At 60.7% G+C, this 18163-nt stretch overlaps 1 protein-coding gene across 2 annotated transcripts in view; it reads right to left on the reverse strand.

Annotated features, from left to right (window-relative positions):
* Positions 1-481: 481 nt before the first annotated feature.
* Positions 482-18163, reverse strand: part of MLLT6 (MLLT6, PHD finger containing) — a 32214-nt gene continuing 14532 nt past the window's right edge. For both annotated transcript variants that reach the window (XM_086864292.1, XM_086864291.1), the window contains exons 11-20: positions 16586-16761; positions 15473-15590; positions 11057-11123; positions 9781-9923; positions 9278-9466; positions 9063-9151; positions 8342-8697; positions 8105-8213; positions 4109-4441; positions 482-1718 (exon numbers count right to left, since the gene is read on the reverse strand). In XM_086864292.1, the coding sequence (XP_086720418.1) occupies positions 1674-1718; positions 4109-4441; positions 8105-8213; positions 8342-8697; positions 9063-9151; positions 9278-9466; positions 9781-9923; positions 11057-11123; positions 15473-15590; positions 16586-16761 (1625 nt within the window). In that variant the 3' untranslated portion in view covers positions 482-1673. The remainder of the gene's footprint in view (positions 1719-4108; positions 4442-8104; positions 8214-8341; positions 8698-9062; positions 9152-9277; positions 9467-9780; positions 9924-11056; positions 11124-15472; positions 15591-16585; positions 16762-18163) is intronic.

Genomic DNA, 18163 nt, shown 5'->3' on the forward strand with positions numbered 1-18163 from the left:
CATCCATCCATCATCCATCATCCATCCATCATCCATCCATCCATCATCCATCATCCATCCATCCATCCATCCATCCATCCATCCATTATCCATCCACCCATCCATCCATCCATCCATCCATCCATCATCCATGCATCCATCATCCATCCATCCATCCATCATCCATCCATCCATCCATCATCCATCCATCCATCCATCCATCCATCCATCCATCATCCATCATCCATCATCCATCATCCATCCATCATCCATCATCCATCCATCATCCATCCATCCATCATCCATCATCCATCCATCCATCCATCCATCCATCCATCCATCCATCCATCCATCCATTATCCATCCATCCATCCATCCATCCATCCATCCATCCATCATCCATCCATCATCCATCCATCCATCCATCCATCCATCCATCCATCCATCCATCCCAGCTCAGATGAAGCCAATTCCCGGTGGATATTCCAGGCTGAAGATGGAATCAGGATCAAAAGTTGGAGAACAATGGAATTTCTGGCATCCCAGGCTCAGGACTGTGGTCACTGTCCACAGATTGGAGATCCCTTTTCCCAGGACGAGTGGAAGAACGTGGTTTTGTGGGAATGATTTGTGGTGGGCGGGAAAACGCCGGGAGCGGATTTGGGATTCTCCTCCCCACAAACATTTCCATCTCCTAATTCAGGTCCTGAATCCACTCCCAGGTCCAAAAGCTCCTTCTGCCCCTGGATAATCCTGGTCGAGACGTTGGCCTTTGGGAATTCCGGGATGGAAGGGGCGGCCCGGAGCAGGAATGTGCATTCCAGGAGGGAAGAACAACAGCTGGCACCGGTGACAACATCCTCGCAGGTGACACCGGTGACAACGTCCTCGGTCCATCCTCATCCGTCGTGTTCTTCCAGGCTGGATCGGCCTCCAGCTGGAGCAAATCCCAGTGGGAAAAGCGGGGAAATCTCAGCTTGGGAATTCTTCTGGATGTCCCCACCTGGGCAGGGCCACCACGTCCTCCTCCAGGGCCACCACGTCCTCCTTCAGAAGTGCCACATCCAGGGTCACATCTTTGGGAACAGCCGGGTGCCACCACGTCCTTCTCCAGCGGTGCCACATCCACTGCTGGCTCTTGGGACACTGCCAGGTGCCACCACGTCCTTGCCCAGCGGTGACACATCCAGGGTCACATCCTGGGACACTTCCAGGTGCCATCACATCCCTTCTCCAGCAGTGCCACATCCAAGGTCACATCCCTGGCACTGCCAGGTGCCACCATGTCCTTGCCCAGCGGTGACACATCCGGTGCTGGCCCTTGGGACACTGCCAGGTGCCACCATGTCCCTTCTCCAGCAGTGCCACATCCAGGGTCACATCCTGGGACACTTCCAGGTGCCACCACGTCCTTCCCCAAGGATCTAGGGGGTCTCCGGTGCCTCGGGGGCTCCCCACGCTCCCGGCAGGGATGAGCCGGCAGGATCCGCTGAAATTCCCTCCGGCACGCGGAGCGGGGGACAGGTGACCCCCAGCTGCGCTCCTGGTGGCACCAGGGCTGGGCCACGGCCGCTGTGGCTCCCGAAGCTCCTCCCGGGACGCTCCTCGGGAGCTCCGGGCTCCGCCGGCGCCGCGGTGGCCGCGGGGAAGCCGCGATCCCCGGGACAGGAGTTGGCCGCGGGCTCGGGGGGCTCCTAGCCCTTGTCCTGCGCCAGGGGAGCGCCCTTGTCACCCAGGGGCTGCGGGGACAAACGGGGACACGGATCAGAGGGGACACGGACCGCGGGGACGGGGAACGGGGATTGGGGGATGGGGATTGGGGGACAGGGATCAGAGGAGACAAGGATTACAAGATGCAGGAATTGGGGAAGGCAGGAATTGGGAGGGGAATGCAGGGATCAGGGCAGGCAGGGATCAGGGAATGCAGGGATCAGGGAATGCAGGGATCAGGCAGGGATCAGGGAATGCAGGGATCAGGGAATGCAGGGATCAGGCAGGGATCAGGGAATGCAGGGATCAGGGAATGCAGGGATCAGAGAATGCAGGGATCAGGGAATACAGGGATCAGGGAGCGCAGGGATCAGGGAATGCAGGGATCAGGGAACGCAGGGATCAGGAAGGGATCAGGGAATGCAGGGATCAGGGAATGCAGGGATCAGAGAATGCAGGGATCAGGGAGCACAGGGATCAGGGAACACAGGGATCAGGGCAGGCAGGGATCAGGCAGGGATCAGGGAATGCAGGGATCAGGGAATGCAGGGATCAGGGAGCGCAGGGATCAGGGAACGCAGGGATCAGGGAATGCAGGGATCAGGGAATGCAGGGATCAGGGAGCGCAGGGATCAGGGAACGCAGGGATCAGGGAACGCAGAGATCAGGGAATGCAGGGATCAGGGAGTGCAGGGATCAGGGAATGCAGGGATCAGGGAATGCAGGGATCAGGGAGCGCAGGGATCAGGGAATGCAGGGATCAGGGAGCACAGGGATCAGGGAATGCAGGGATCAGGGCGGGCAGGGATCCGGGAATGAAGGGATCAGGGAATGCAGGGATCAGGGCAGGCAGGGATCAGGGCGGGCAGGGATCCGGGAATGAAGGGATCAGGGAATGCAGGGATCAGGGCAGGCAGGGATCAGGGAATGCAGGGATCAGGGAGCGCAGGGATCAGGGCAGGCAGGGATCAGGGAATGCAGGGATCAGGGAATGCAGGGATCAGGGAATGCAGGGATCAGGGCTGGCAGGGATCAGGCAGGGATCAGGGAATGCAGGGATCAGGGCTGGCAGGGATCAGGGAACGCAGGGATCAGGGAATGCAGGGATCAGGGCAGGCAGGGATCAGGGAATGCAGGGATCAGGGAACGCAGGGATCAGGGAATGCAGGGATCAGGGAATGCAGGGATCAGGGCAGGCAGGGATCAGGGAATGCAGGGATCAGGGAACGCAGGGATCAGGGAATGCAGGGATCAGGGAGCGCAGGGATCAGGGAATGCAGGGATCAGGGAATGAAGGGATCAGGGAATGCAGGGATCAGGGAATGCAGGGATCAGGGAATGCAGGGATCAGGGAGCGCAGGGATCAGGGAATGCAGGGATCAGGGAATGAAGGGATCAGGGAATGCAGGGATCAGGGAGCGCAGGGATCTGGGAATGCAGGGATCAGGCAGGGATCAGGGAATGCAGGGATCAGGGAGCGCAGGGATCCGGGAATGCAGGGATCAGGGAACGCAGGGATCAGGGAATGCAGGGATCAGGGAATGCAGGGATCAGGGAGCGCAGGGATCTGGGAATGCAGGGATCAGGGAACGCAGGGATCAGGGAATGCAGGGATCAGGGAATGCAGGGATCAGGGAGCGCAGGGATCCGGGAATGCAGGGATCAGGGAACGCAGGGATCAGGGAGCACAAGGATCAGGGAATGCAGGGATCAGGGAGCGCAGGGATCCGGGAATGCAGGGATCCGTGAATGCAGGGATCAGGGAATGCAGGGATCAGGGAATGCAGGGATCAGGGAGCGCAGGGATCAGGGAGCACAAGGATCAGGGAATGCAGGGATCAGGCAGGGATCCGGGAATGCAGGGATCCGGGAATGCAGGGATCAGGGAATGCAGGGATCAGGGAATGCAGGGATCAGGGAATGCCCAGGAATTTTGGGAGGACAGGATTTGGGGGAGGCAGGAACTGGGGAAGGAGCAGGAATCCGAAGAGCAGAGGGAGAGCAGAGGGCTCTGCTGGGCTGCACCTCAGAGCCGGCCAAGATCCAGGGCCCCGGGGCTCCCTCTGCCCCAGGCTCTCCTCACACTGTCCCCACAGTGTCCCACACTGTCCCCACACTGTCCCCACGCTGTCACAGCCTGTCCTCACACTGTCCCCATCCCGTGTCACACTGTCCCCATCCTGTGTGACACTGTCCCCACACTGTCCCCACACTGTCCCCATCCTGTCCCCTCGCTGTCCCCCTGTTGTCCCCACGCTGACCCCACCTTGTCCCCACTCTGCCCCACACTGTCCCCATCCTGTCCCACACTGTCCCAGCCTGTTCCCAGCCTGTCCTGCACTGTCCCCACCCTGTCCCCGCACTGTCCCCACCCTGTCCCGCGCTGTCCCCTCCCGGGCAGCGCCAGCCCCGTACCCACCGTTCCCTTGGGGGTGCCGCCGTCGGGCTGCAGGCTGAGGAAGGGGTTGGGCTGGGCCAGCACGGGGGCGATGGCCGGGCCCGGGGCCAGCGGGGGGGTGGCCTGGGGGGCCAGCAGGGCCCCGCCGGGGTTGAGCTGCTGCGGGGACAGCGAGGCCAGCAGGGAACCGCCGCTGGGAGCGGCCGAGGTCAGCAGCGCGCCGGGGCTGGAGTGCAGCGGGGCCGAGGTGGCGGCCAGGAGGGACAGCTGGGACGAGCCCGACATCTGCAGCCGCTGCAGCTCCCGCTTCTGCTGGATCTGCTGCATCATCTGGAACACCAGCGCCTGCTGCTCCTGCGGGAACGGCCGCCACAGACAGGGACAGCGTCAGGGACAGCGCGCCGGGCAGGAGGGGACAGCGGGACGGAGAGGGGACAGCGGGACGGAGAGGGGACAGCGGGACAGAGAGGGGACAGAGCCGGGACAGAGCAGTGACAAAGTGGGGACAGAGTGGGGACAGCGGGGACAGGGCAGGAAAACTGGGGATAGAGCAGGGATAGAGCGGGGACATCCCGCTGGGCAGGAGGGGACAGAGCGGGGACAGAGAAGGGACATCCCGCTCGGCAGGAGGGGACACCTGGCACAGGCTCAGGTTTGTGCTGGGTGGGAAAACGCAGGGAGCGCAGGGATTTGGGATTCTGTCCCCCACAATTATTTTCATCTCCCAACTCAGATCCGGGAATCCACTGCCAGGTCCAAAAGCTCCTGGATAACCCCAAACCCCCTGGATAACCCCAAAACCCCCGGGATAACCCCAAACCCCCTGGATAACCCCAAACCCCCTGGATAACCCCAAACCCCCGGGATAATCCCGGCTACAGCCCCTTTCCCATGCGGAGACATCGGCCTTTGGGAATTCCGGGAGGGAAGAGGAGATTTTCCCCGATATCCACCGTGACCCCACAAACACAGGGAGAGGCTCACGGTGGATCCTGGGGGAAATTTCAGGGCTGGAAGAAAGGATTGGCACTGGAACAGGGAGCGGTGGAGTCACCGAACTTGGGAGGCTTCAAAAAGTGACTGAAGGGCTCTGGAAGTGATTGGAGGGTTTGGGAAGTGACTGAAGGGTTTTAGAAGTGACTGGAAGGTTCTGGAAGTGACTGAACGGTTCTGGAAGTGATCAGAGGGTTTTAGAAGTGACTGGAAGGTTCTGGAAGTGACTGAACGGTTCTGGAAGTGATCAGAGGGTTTTAGAAGTGACTGGAAGGTTCTGGAAGTGACTGAACGGTTCTGGAAGTGATCAGAGGGTTTTAGAAGTGACTGGAAGGTTCTGGAAGTGACTGAACGGTTCTGGAAGTGATTAGAGAGTTTTAGAAGTGACTGGAAGATTCTGGAAGTGATTGAAGGGTTGTGAAAGGTTCTGGAAGGGACTGAAGAGTTTTAAAAGTTACTGGAGGGTTTTGGAAGTGACTGAAAAGTCTTGGAAGTGACCAAAGTGTTTTAGAAGCGACTGAAGGGTTCTGGAAGCGATTGGAAGGTTCTGGAAGTGACTGAAGGGTTCTGGAAATGACTGAAGCATTCTGGAAGTGACTGGAAGGTTCTGGAAGTCACTGGAGGGTTCTGGAAGTGACTGAGGGGTTCTGGAAATGACCGGAAGGTTTTGGAAGTGACTGAAAAGTCTTGGAAGTGACCAAAGTGTTTTAGAAGCGACTGAAGGGTTCTGGAAGTGACTGGAAGGTTCTGGAAGTGACTGAAGGGTTCTGGAAGTGACTGGAAGGTTCTGGAAGTGACTGAGGGGTTCTGGAAGTGACTGGAAGGTTCTGGAAGTGACTGAAGGTGTCACCCTGATTTGGTTTAAGGGGCACGGGAGGATTTGGTCAGCGGATGATTTTGGGGTTCCTCTCCAAGCACGGCACCCCCGGTCCCAGGCCATGCTCCTGGGAACGGGGACAAAATCCCCTCGGTGCCACCTCTGCAGGGACACGGAGCGGCAGCCCCGGTGTCCACCAACATCCCGCGCCCTTCCCAACCCCCGCGGGGGATTAGGGTCACTAATCCTCCTTCCCCAGGCGCCCGCAGCGACACAAATCCCCCGCGACTCCAATCCATCGCAGCAGCGATCTCAAATCCGTGCGATTCGCCATCCCAAATTCCCAGACCGGCTCTGAATCCTCCCCCAGCCCATCCTGCTGTCTCCAGGGGTTGGAAAAGCAGCGATCTCAAATCCGTGCGATTCGCCATCCCAAATTCCCAGACCGGCTCTGAATCCTCCCCCAGCCCGTCCTGCTGCCCCCAGGGGTTGGAAAAGCAGCGATCTCAAATCTGTGGGATTCACCATCCCAAATTCCCAAACCGGCTCTGAATCCTCCCCCAGCCCATCCTGCTGCCCCCAGGATGAGCGGGAGCCGGGGGGAGCAGGCTCGGGGCTCCCCTGCATCCCGAGGGACGCCCCGAAACCCGGGAAAAGCGCAGGAATCGCTATGGCAACCGCGCGGCAGCCGGAGCTGCCCTTGTCGCGTCCCCGCGGGTGACACGGTGACATCGGCTGCCCTCGGAAATTCGCTTTTCCCGGGATGTAAAAATAGCCTGACCCAGAAACGCGGCCAGAGCAGCGGGCACGGCCCGGCCCCGCCGATGGCGCTGGTGACAGCCCCGTGTCACCCCAGGAGGGCGGGGACAGCGCCCAGGGGCTGTGGTCCTGTGTGCCACCTCGGGGTCCTGTGTGCCACCTCGGAGTCCTGTGTGCCACCTCGGGGACCTGTGTGCCACCTCGGGGACCTGTGTGCCACCTCAGGGTCCTGTGTGCCACCTCGGGGACCTGTGTGCCACCTCGGGGACCTGTGTGCCACCTCTCCAGCCCCGTTCCCGGGCCAGGGCTGTGTCTGCACTGCCTTGGAGCAGCCGCCTGAGCCTCTCCGTGACCCTAAAATCCTCCTGTGGAGCCCCCGGCACCTCCGGCTGTCCCAGGATGTCCCCAGACACGGCTCGGCCGCCCCGGGACCCAAACAATTCGGGTTTTTTCTCTCTTTCTAACCCCCAGCAGGGTCCCGGGGGTGTTCTGCCTCTGCAGGCACAGCCGGGAGCACGGGGCCAGCCCGGGACCCGGCGGGATTGGTATCCCGGGATCCGGAGGGATTGGTATCTCGGGACCCGGAGGGAATGGTATCCCGGGACCCGGAGGGATTGGTATCCCGGGATCCGGAGGGATTGGTATCCCGGGATCCGGAGGGATTGGTATCCCGGGATCCGAAGGGATTGGTATCCCGGGATCCGGAGGGATTGGTATCCCGGGATCCGAAGGGATTGGTATCCCGGGACCCGGCGGGATTGGTATCCCGGGATCCGGAGGGATTGGTATCCCGGGATCCGGAGGGAATGGTATCCCGGGACCCGGAGGGATTGGTATCCCGGGACCCGGAGGGATTGGTATCTCGGGACCCGGAGGGATTGGTATCCCGGGATCCGGCGGGATTTACATCCCAAGATCTGGAAAAATTTGCATCCTGGGATGGCTGGCAGAGGGATCCAGCAGGATTTGCATCCCGGGATCTGGCAGGATTTATATCCCAGGATCTGGCAGGATTTGCATCCCAGGATCCGGCAGGATTTGCATCCCGGGATCCGGCAGGATTTGTATCCCAGGATCTGGCAGGATTTGCATCCCGGGATCCGGCAGGATTTGCATCCCGGGATGACTCCAGGAGCAAGCGGCTCTCCCGGATTTCCCCCGTCCCGATTTCACCGAGCTCCCACCTCCTCACCCCCTCAGGAAACTCAGATTTAACTTCTTCCCTTTGCTCCAGAAAGATTTCAAATCCCAACTCCCCTCCCCGGGCGCCGCCTGGAGCTTCACTCCTCGTTCCGCTCCCCATCCCAAACTTCCAGACCGGCTCTGAATTTCCTGCGCTGCGCTCAGCCGGGATAAGGCGCAAAAAGAATTCGGGGAGAGGGGGAAAAAATTCCCATTTTCCCCTCTGGGCTCCCGGCTTCTCCCGGTGCGAGCAGCCCGTCCCTTACCGGGTTAAGCGGCTGGGAAGTCAGGAGCTGCTGGAGCTGCTGCAGCTGCTGCTCGTGCTGCTGCAGGACGTGCCGCTGCTGCTCCGTCAGGGGACTCAGGCTGGCGACGCTGCGGGAAGGGAGCGGCGCAGCGCCGGTCAGCGCGGCCGCCACCGCTCCCGCACGCTCGGGGCCGGCCCTTCCCTCCCTTCCCGGAGCTAAACTGCGGCTGGAGAGGGCAGGGCCGCCCATCCTCACCTGCTCAGGCTGGTGGAGAGCTGCAGGGCCGGGGGGCCGCTGGCCTGGCTCAGCGCGCTCGGAGGAGGGGCGGGCTGCGCTCCGTTCAGGCTCCCCAGGATCCCGTTGAGGGGCATCTGCTGGGCTCCGGCCAGGCTGCCCAGCAGGCCGTCCACCATGGGCACCGCGGAGAGGCTGTGGCCGGCCCCGGAGCCTCCGGCCAGCCCCCCGCCTGCCAGCCTGGCCAGGCCGTTCACCTGCTGCGCCCCGGGCAGGGGCAGCGAGGCGGGGCTGGGCTGCAGCATGGGCAGGGGCGGGGGCGTGCTGTGGAAGGACAGGGAGGAGCTGCTCCTGCTGGGACAGCCCGAGTGAGGGTCCTGGGGGAGAAACGGACACAGAGCATCGGGCTGGGGCGGCTGGGGAGCCGGGGGTGGGAAGGGAGGGGCTCTGGGTGCGGCTGGTTCGAGTGCGAGGGGGGCCCGGAACTCAGAGCGGGGGGTGCCAGAAGTCACAGGGAGGTCCCAGAAAGTCAGGCGGATCCCTGCTGGATCTCCAGGATCACCTGGCAGCGCTCTCACCTCACGCTCCCGCTCTCAGCTACTCTAGGCAGCCCTCGGGCGCTGCGGGGAGAACCTGATCTCTGAGCCTGGGCTAGCGGGAGTTCCGAGCTGGCTACCGAGCCCTGGCGCTGCCCCTGCCCGAGGCCCTGCCCGGCCGCCGGTGGCCGCAGAGGCCGCAGTACCTCGGAGGACGTGGAGAGGGAGTTCTCGATGCCGAAGCTGTTCTTGCACGGGGGGCTCTTGCTGATGCTCAGGGAGTCACCGGCGCACACTGCGAGGGGAGAAGGAGTCAGGGCCGGACCCTGAGGTGGCCGAGGGACGGATCCCTCCCCGCTGTGACCCCTCGGCCACCCCCGGGGCACAGGGCCACGTCCCCGGGTGCCCGCGGTGCCCTCACCGTTGGCGGGCAGGATGTACTGGGCCTGGCTGCCCGCGCCGTTGCTGCTGGTGACCACGGGGAAGGGCACGGACAGCTGGACATTGAGCAGCTGCAGCCGCTCCTTCTTGGCCGTCAGAGTCATGATCTGCTCCTGCAGCCGCTGGTTCTCCTTCTGCAGCGAGTGCAGCGCCTTCAGCATCTCCACAACTGCGGCGGGACCGAGGGGAAGGGGGAAAACGGCGGGGAAGAGGAAAAGGGATGGCAGGATCCGCAGTCAGAGCCCGGGCCGGGAGGGACCGGCCCCACAGCGCAGCCCCAGCTCCTCCCGCCCGGCTCCGAATCCCAAAATCCCGGCTCCGAATCCCAAAATCCCGGCTCCGAATCCCAAAATCCCGGTTCCGAAACCCAAAATCCCGGCTCCGAACCCCAAAATCCCGGCTCCGAACCCAAAAATCCCGGCTCCGAATCCCAAAATCCCGGCTCCCAGGGAGCTGCCCCGCCGCCCCCGGGCCGGCACTCACTGTTGACGCCGGCCTCGCCGTTCCCCTGCTTCTCCAGGAGCTGCTCGATGTTGGGGGTGGCCTGCGGGACATTGTCCAGCTGCCCGCTGCTGCTGCACGACACGGTCTGGTCGAACAGGGTCGGCAGGCTGCTGATGGGGGACCTGCGGGGGCCGGGGGGTCAGGGGGTCCCTGCTGCACTCCCGCCTCCGTTCCTGCTCCATCCCTCCTCCATTCCTGTTCCATTCCCTGCTCCATTCCCTGCTCCACTCCTGCCTCCATTCCCTGCTCCATTCCTGCTCCATTCCCTGCTCCGCTCCCGCCTCCATTCCTGTTCCATTCCTGTTCCATTCCTGCTCCATTCCTGTTCCATTCCTGCTCCATTCCTGTTCCATTCCCGCTCCATTCCCTGCTCCGATCCCACCTCCATCCCTGTTCCATTCCCGGCTCCATTCCCTGCTCCATCCCTGTTCCATTCCCGGCTCCATTCCCTGCTCCATCCCTGTTCCATTCCCGGCTCCATTCCTGTTCCATTCCCTGCTCCATCCCTGTTCCATTCCCGGCTCCATTCCTGCTCCATTCCTGTTCCATTCCCTGCTCCATTCCTGTTCTATTCCCGCTCCATTCCCTGCTCCGCTCCCGGCTCTATTCCCGCTCCATTCCTTGCTCCATTCCTGCTCCCATGGCCCCTCTGTCTGGGCCGGAGCAGCCTCAGCCCCCAGGCTCAGCCTCTGCTGTGCTTCAGGTGAGGCTCAAGTTGTGTTGGGAAAGCAAACTTGGATCCTTCCATCCCATCCCATGGATCCCATCCCATGGATCCCATCCTATGGATCCCATCCCATGGATCCCATCCCATGGATCCCACCCTATGGATCCCATCCCATCCCATAGATCCCATCCTATGGATCCCATCCCATGGATCCCATCCCATGGATCCCATCCCATAGATCCCATCCTATGGATCCCATCCCATGGATCCCATCCCATGGATCCCATCCCACTCCACCCCACATCCCAAGGAGTGGGGCAGGAGCTGTTTCCATGCCCACAGGCCCTGCCCATGTCCCGCTGTCCCTGCACTGTCACTGCGCTGTCCCCCTGTACTTGTGCTGTCCCTGTGTCCCGCCCCTGTCGCTCTGTCCCCCTGTCCCTGTGCTGTCCCTGTGTCCCCCTGTCCCCCTGTCCCTCTGTCCCTGTGCTGTCTCTGTTCTGTCCCCACTGTCCCTGTGCTGTCCCTGTGCTGTCCCTGTGTCCCCCTGTCCCTGTGTCCCCCTGTCCCGCTGTCCCGGACGCTCACATGGAGGACAGGCTCTCCTGCGGGGATGTCCCTCGGCAGCCGAAGCCGCAATCCTCCAGGTCCGGCTCTGTGCGGGGACAGGGACAGAGGGCCCGGGGTCAGCGGTGCCGGGCACGGCCAGAGCCCGGAGTGACCCCGGTGTGTGCCAGGTGTGATCCCGGTGTGACCCTGGTGTGATCCCGGAGTGACCCCGGTGTGTGCCGGGTGTGATCCCGGTGTGACCCCGGTGTGACCCTGGTGTGATCCCAGTGTGTGCCGGGTGTGATCCCGGTGTGACCCCGGTGTGTGCCAGGTGTGATCCCGGTGTGACCCCGGTGTGACCCTGGTGTGACCCCGGTGTGTGCCGGGTGTGATCCCGGTGTGACCCTGGTGTGACCCTGGTGTGATCCCGGAGTGATCCCAGTGTGTGCCGGGTGTGATCCCGGTGTGTGCCGGGTGTGATCCCGGTGTGATCCCGGTGTGACCCTGGTGTGATCCCGGAGTGACCCCGGTGTGTGCCGGGTGTGATCCCGGTGTGACCCCGGTGTGACCCTGGTGTGATCCCAGTGTGTGCCGGGTGTGATCCCGGTGTGACCCTGGTGTGTGCCGGGTGTGATCCCTGTGTGACCCTGGTGTGACCCTGGTGTGATCCCGGAGTGACCCCAGTGTGTGCCGGGTGTGATCCCGGTGTGACCCCGGTGTGACCCTGGTGTGTGCCGGGTGTGATCCCTGTGTGACCCTGGTGTGATCCCTGTGTGACCCTGGTGTGACCCTGGTGTGATCCCGGAGTGACCCCAGTGTGTGCCAGGTGTGATTCCGGTGTGTGCCCGGTGTGATCCCGGAGTGATCCCGGAGTGATCCCGGTGTGATCCCGGTGTGATCCCGGTGTGATCCTACTGGACGGAACTGGGCGGTACTGGGCGGCACCAGAACCGAATGGCCCCAAAAACCCCCAAACAGTCCCGAGGAGCAGCTCCTGGCACCTGCTGGCACCTCCTGGCACTGCCTGGCACCTCTTGGCACCACCTGGCACCTGCTGGCACCTCCTGGCACCTCCCGGCACCGCCTGGTACCTCCTGGCACTGCCTGGTACCTCCTGGCACCACCTGGCACCTGCTGGCACCTGCTGGCACCTCCTGGCACCGCCTGGCACTGTCTGGCACCACCTGGCACCACAGCACCGCGTGGCCACCCCGGTAAGGTCCCCCCGGGCCCGCCGCAGCCCGAGGAGCCGCTTTTCCCGGAGCTGCCGGGAAGGAGCGAGGGCTGAATCCCTGCCCCGGTGGATCCGGGAATCCCTGCCCCGGTGGATCCGGGAATCCCTGCCCCGGTGGATCCGGGAATCCCGGGGGATCGGCTGCCGCTCTCCAGGCCGTGACAGAACCGATGTGGTTGGAAAAGAGCTCCAAGACCAGCCAGGATTGGGGATCCTTTCCCCACAGCCGGCCGCGGTTCCAGAAGGTTCCCGGCTCCTCTCTAAGAAGCTTCCAGGGAATCAGGGAATGGAAGCCTGGAAAAGCCCTCCAAGGTCAGCGAGGGCAATCATTAACCCGGCTCAGCCGTGTCCCCAAGCGCCACATCCGCGCCTTGCTGAGCAATTCCAGGGATGGGGTCCTGTCCCTTTCCATGCGGAAAAATTCCCGAATATCCCATCCAAACCTCCCCCGGCCCAGCCTGAGGCCGCTCCCTCTCCTCCTGTCCCTGTTCCCGGGGAGCGGAGCCCCCTGGCTGTCCCCTCCTGGCAGGGATTTCTGGAGATCCAGGAAGTCCCTCCCGATCCCACTTTTCCCCAGGATAAACATTCCCGGCTCCTTCAGCACTCCAAACCCTTCCCTGAACACGCTCCGGCCTCTCCGTGTCCTCCTTGGGGAGATCCCAGAACAGCCCCCAGGAGCTGAGTGGGCCCTCAGCAGCACCCAGAACCTTCCAGAACCATCCAGAACCATCCAGAACCTTCCCTGCGCCCCAGAAAATCCGGGATGGGGCCGCTGTGCGCACGTGCAGGATCTCTCCCGTTCCAAGGGTAATCCAGGATAAATCCCGGATTTATCCTCCCATCCCTGGAGCGCTCGCTCCCCTCTCCCCGGGCCCTGTCGGATGGTTTGGCTCCAGCTGCCTCCCTGCCCTTCCTCTCCTTCCCCACACATTCCCACCCGCAGGAATCCCGGGAATCTCCTGCTGGGAATGCCGCGATTCCCAGCGGGAGCCGGGGATTTCCTGCGGCTGGGAATGAGCAAACGCAGCTGGGGCTCCTCCGGACAGAGCCGGGGGGATCCCGGATCCCTCATCCTCCCCTCGGGAATATCCCACTGGGTTGGGATTGTCCCGGGACGCTTTTCCAGGCGGGAGGAATCCACATTCCTGGATGTGGCCAGAATTTCCCGGTGTGAGATCCCGGAGCGGCTCCAGTGCTGGAATGGGCTCCAGGAGGGGCTTGGGACACGGGATGGAGGGACAGGACATGGGGAATGGGCTCAAACTGGGATAGGGATGGGATTTTGGGATGGAATTCTTCCCTGCGAGGGTGGCAAGGGGATGGGATGGAATTCCCGGAGAAGCTGGGGCTGCCTCCGGATCCCTGGGAGTGTCCGAGGCCAGGCTGGAGCAGCCTGGGATAACGGGAAGTGTCCCTGCCCATGGATCATCCTAAAGGTCCTTCCCAGCCCCAACCACTCCGTGATCCCACAGAAACCTCTCCAGCCCCCAAAACCATCCTGGCTTCCAAAATCCTGGGATTTTTGGCTCCCTGCTCATTCCCTGTCATGCCGACACCGTCCCGGTGCCCGGGACAGCCCCACATTCCATCACCGGAGCGGGAGGTGACGGAGTTCTCCCCCAGGGACAGCCCCTTCCCGAGGCTTGGAGAAAACCGGGAATGACAAATCCATCTGTTCCGTCATCATCAGGATCCCGGAAAAGCCGTGGCAGGAAGGTGGAGGCGGGAGCTCAGATTAAAAACCAGACTTTTTGTGCTGCCCAAGGGATGAACCTGAAGGAATTCCCTGTTCCCACGGCTGGAATCACATCGTCCAGCACGGAAAAATTGGGAAAAGGTGGAATATTGAGCTGCCTCCATGGGATCTCCCTTTCCCGGGAAAAGGAATCGGGGTTAAAGACAAGGGAGCTTCCCAAGCATCCTGTAAAAATCTGGGATTAAAGGAATCTCCAGGTTTTTCAGGGAAAACGGCCCCACACGGGAGGTTTGATGCAAATGGATCCTCTGGAAAAAAAAACAGCGGGAATTTGGCTGAGCAGCCTCTGGGCCACCAAATCCAAACCCAAAACGTGACAAAAACCGGGAGCTGTCCCCAAAATCTGTCTGGAACTGGGAAGAAAAATCCCCATCCTGAAGCTCCTAAAATCCCAATCAGACAAAAAGAGGGATTTTGGAAAAGGGAATTGAGGATCCGGGGTTTTTTTGAGGACTTTGGATGATTGGATTTTGCCTCCATGGCTCATTCCTGATTCGGGATTCCTGGATCCCGGGGTTATTCCTGGGGGGGGGCTGAAATGACGGCACAGGGGAGCAGAATTTGGGAGGGGAAAAGTAATTCCATGCAGGAATCCTGGGATGTCCATTATCCAGGATCACCTGTTATCCAGGGACACCCCATTATCCAGGAACACCCCATTATCTAGGGACTCCTGTTATCCCAGGATATTCATTATCCAAGGAAACCCATTATCCCAGGATATCCATTATCCAGGGACACCCCATTATCTGGGAACACCCAATTATCCAGGGACAGCTGTTATCCAAGGACACCAGTTATCCCGGGATATCCATTATCCAGGGACACTCAATTATCCAGGAACCCCTGTTATCCAGGGATGGATACCTCTTATCCCAGGATATCCATTATCCAGGGACACCCATTCTCCGGGAATATCCATTCTCTGGGAATATCCATTCTCCAGGAATATCCATTCTCCGGGAATATCCATTCTCTGGGAATATCCATTCTCCAGGAATATCCAATCCCTGGGAATATCCATTCTCTGGGAATATCCATTCACCAGGAACACCCATTCTCCAGGAAAATCCATTCCCTTGGAATATCCATTCTCCAGGAGTATCCAATCCCTGGGAATATCCATTCTCTAGGAATATCCATTCTCCGGGAATATCCATTCTCCAGGAACACCCATTCTCTGGGAATATCCATTCCCCAGGAATATCCATTCTCCAGAGCCACTCCTTATCCAGGGACACCCAATTCTCCATGCCCCCCCAGCATTCCCCAGGAACGCCCAATCCTCCAGGATCCTCCAGGATCCTCATTCTCCAGGGTCACTCCAGAGGTGCCGCGGGAAAACGCGACCCCCCCGTCCCCCCCTGGCTGTCCCAGAGTGGAAAACCAGCTGGAAAAGCTGGGAATGCAGCGGTGGGAAAGCCCTCGGGAATGCCAACTCGGACATACCTGGGAATTCACGTACCTGCCCGGCTGCTCTCCGGCTGGCTCAGGAGGGGGTTCAGGGACAGCCCCGACGTCAGGGGGCTCCCGAAAATGTGCGAGGAAGGGAGGCTGAAGGTGGAACCGGCCAGGGAAAACACCTGCGTGGGGAACGGGGGAATGTCCTCGTTATTCCGGCGCTTCCTGGTTCCCGTGTTAAAAATATCTCCTGGAAGTCTGGCGAGAGGCTTGGCACGTTCCCAGAGCCGGCCGGGAGCCGTGGGAATGGGGTGGAGCCGGTTGCTCTTCCCGGTGGGACAGCTCCGGCAGGGATTGACTGCCAGGGGATCCGGGGATCGGGGTGGGGATGGAACTGCTGGGGGATCTGGGGATTTGGGGTGGGGATGGAACTGCCGGGGGATACTGGGATCCAGGGTGGGGATGGCATGTCCCAATCCTGAGTGTTCCCTGTCCCAACTGTTCCCAATCCCGAGTGTTCCAATCCCAATTGTTCCAGTCCTGACTGTCCCAATCCCAAATGTTTTCAATCCCGATCGTCCCAATCCCGAGTGCTCCCTTTCCCAACTGTCCCAATCCCAAGTGTTCCCAATCCCGACCGTCCCAATCCCAATTGTCCCAATTCTGAATATTTTCAATCCTGATTATCCCAATCCTGAGTGCTCCTTGTCCCAACTGTCCCAATCCCGACTGTCCCAATCCTGAATGTTTCCAATCCCGACTGTTCCAATCCCAATTGTCCCAATCCTGAATGTTTCCAATCCCAATTGTCCCAATCCCGATTGTCCCAATCCTGAATGTTTCCAATCCTGATTGCTCCAATTCCGATTGTCCCAATTCTAACTGTCCCAATCCTGACTATCCCAATCCTGAATGTTTCCAATCCTGATTGTCCCAACCCAAACCATCCCAATCCCAACCATCCCAACCCAAACCATCCCAATCCAAACCATCCCAATCCCCAGTGCTCCCAATCCAAACCATCCCAATCCCAACCATCCCAACCCAAACCATCCCAATCCCAACCATCCCAATCCAAACCATCCCAATCCCAACCATCCCAACCCCAACGGCCCCAATCCCGTTCCCTGTCCGCTCTGGATCCCGGATCCCGGATCCCGGCCGTTTCCGTGGTTACCTGTGTGGTGGAGCCGGCGGCGGAGGCGGGGATGGAGCTGGCGAAGGGCGCTCGGCCCAGCTGGGCCAGGCCGGCGCCGCCCTGCAGCGGGAGCAGCGCCGAGGGCAGCGGGGTGCTGCAGGCCGCCCGCAGCGCCGCGCCCAGCGGGATCGGGTCCTTGTTGCTCGTGTAGATCCCTGCCGGAGAGAACGTTCCTGACTGTCCCAACTATCCCGACTATCCCGACTGTCCCGAGGGTTGGGGAGAGCACATTCCTGACTATCCCGACTGTCCCCACTGTCCTGACTCTCCCAACTGTCCCGACTCTCCTGACTATCCCGAGGGTTGGGGAGAGCACATTCCCAACTATCCCCACTCTCCTTACTATCCCAACTATCCCGACTATCCCAAGGGTTGGGGAGAGTGCATTCCTGACTATCCCGAGGGTTGGGGAGAGTGCATTCCTGACTGTCCTGACTATCCCGACTATCCCAAGGGCTGGGGAGATCACATTCCTGACTGTCCCAACTATGCCCAGGGTTGGGGAGAGCACATTCCTGACTATCCCCACTGTCCCGACTATCCTGACTGTCCCGAGGGTTGGGGAGAGCACATTCCTGACTATCCCCACTGTCCCAACTATCCTGACTATCCCAAGGGTTGGGGAGAGTGCATTCCCGACTATCCCGACTATGCCCAGGGTTGGGGAGAGTGCATTCCCGACTATCCCGACTGTCCCCACTGTCCTGACTATCCTGAGGGTTGTGGAGATTCCTCCTTATCCCACTTTTCCTGAGGTTTATGGAGAGATTCCCTCTTATCCTGCCTCTCCCGAGGGTTACGGAGTCACCATTCCCGCTTTTCTCTCTCCTAAGGGTCAGGGAGCCGCCATTCCCTCCTGTCCCTCCCCCTCTGGAAGCAGCAGGAAGGGACAGGGAACACTCGGGAATGGGAACAGTTGGGAGTGGGAACAGTTGGGACAGGAACAGTCGGGATTGGGAACACTCAGGGTTGGGAACAGTTGGGATTGGGAACAGTCAGAACAGGGAACAGTCGGGACAGGGAACAGTCGGGAATGGGAACAGTCGGTATTGGAAACAGTCGGGATTGGGAACAGTTGGGACAGGAACAGTCGGGATTGGGAACACTCAGGAATGGGAACAGTTGGGATTGGGAACAGTCGGGACAGGAACAGTCGGGACTGGGAACAATTGGAATTGGGAACACTCAGGGTTGGGAACAGTCGGGATTGGGAACAGTCAGAACAGGGAAGTCGGGACAGGGAACAGTCGGGATTGGGGACAGTCGGGACAGGAACAGTCGGGAATGGGAACACTCAGGAATGGGAACAGTTGGGAGTGGGAACACAGGGTTGGGAACAATTGGGATTGGGAAGAGTCGGGAATGGGAACAGTTGGGAATGGGAGCAGTTGGAACAGGGAACAGTGGGGATTGGGAACACTCAGGGTTGGGAACAGTCGGGATTGGGAACAGTTGGGAACGGGAACAGTTGGGAGTGAGAACAGTCGGGATTGGGAACAGTCGGGATTGGGAACAGTTGGGATTGGGAACAGTCGGGATGCAGTGTCGGAGCCCCTC

Source organism: Cyanistes caeruleus, chromosome 27, assembly GCF_971803275.1.
Source record: "Cyanistes caeruleus chromosome 27, bCyaCae1.hap1.1, whole genome shotgun sequence".
NCBI classification, from domain to species: domain Eukaryota; kingdom Metazoa; phylum Chordata; class Aves; order Passeriformes; family Paridae; genus Cyanistes; species Cyanistes caeruleus.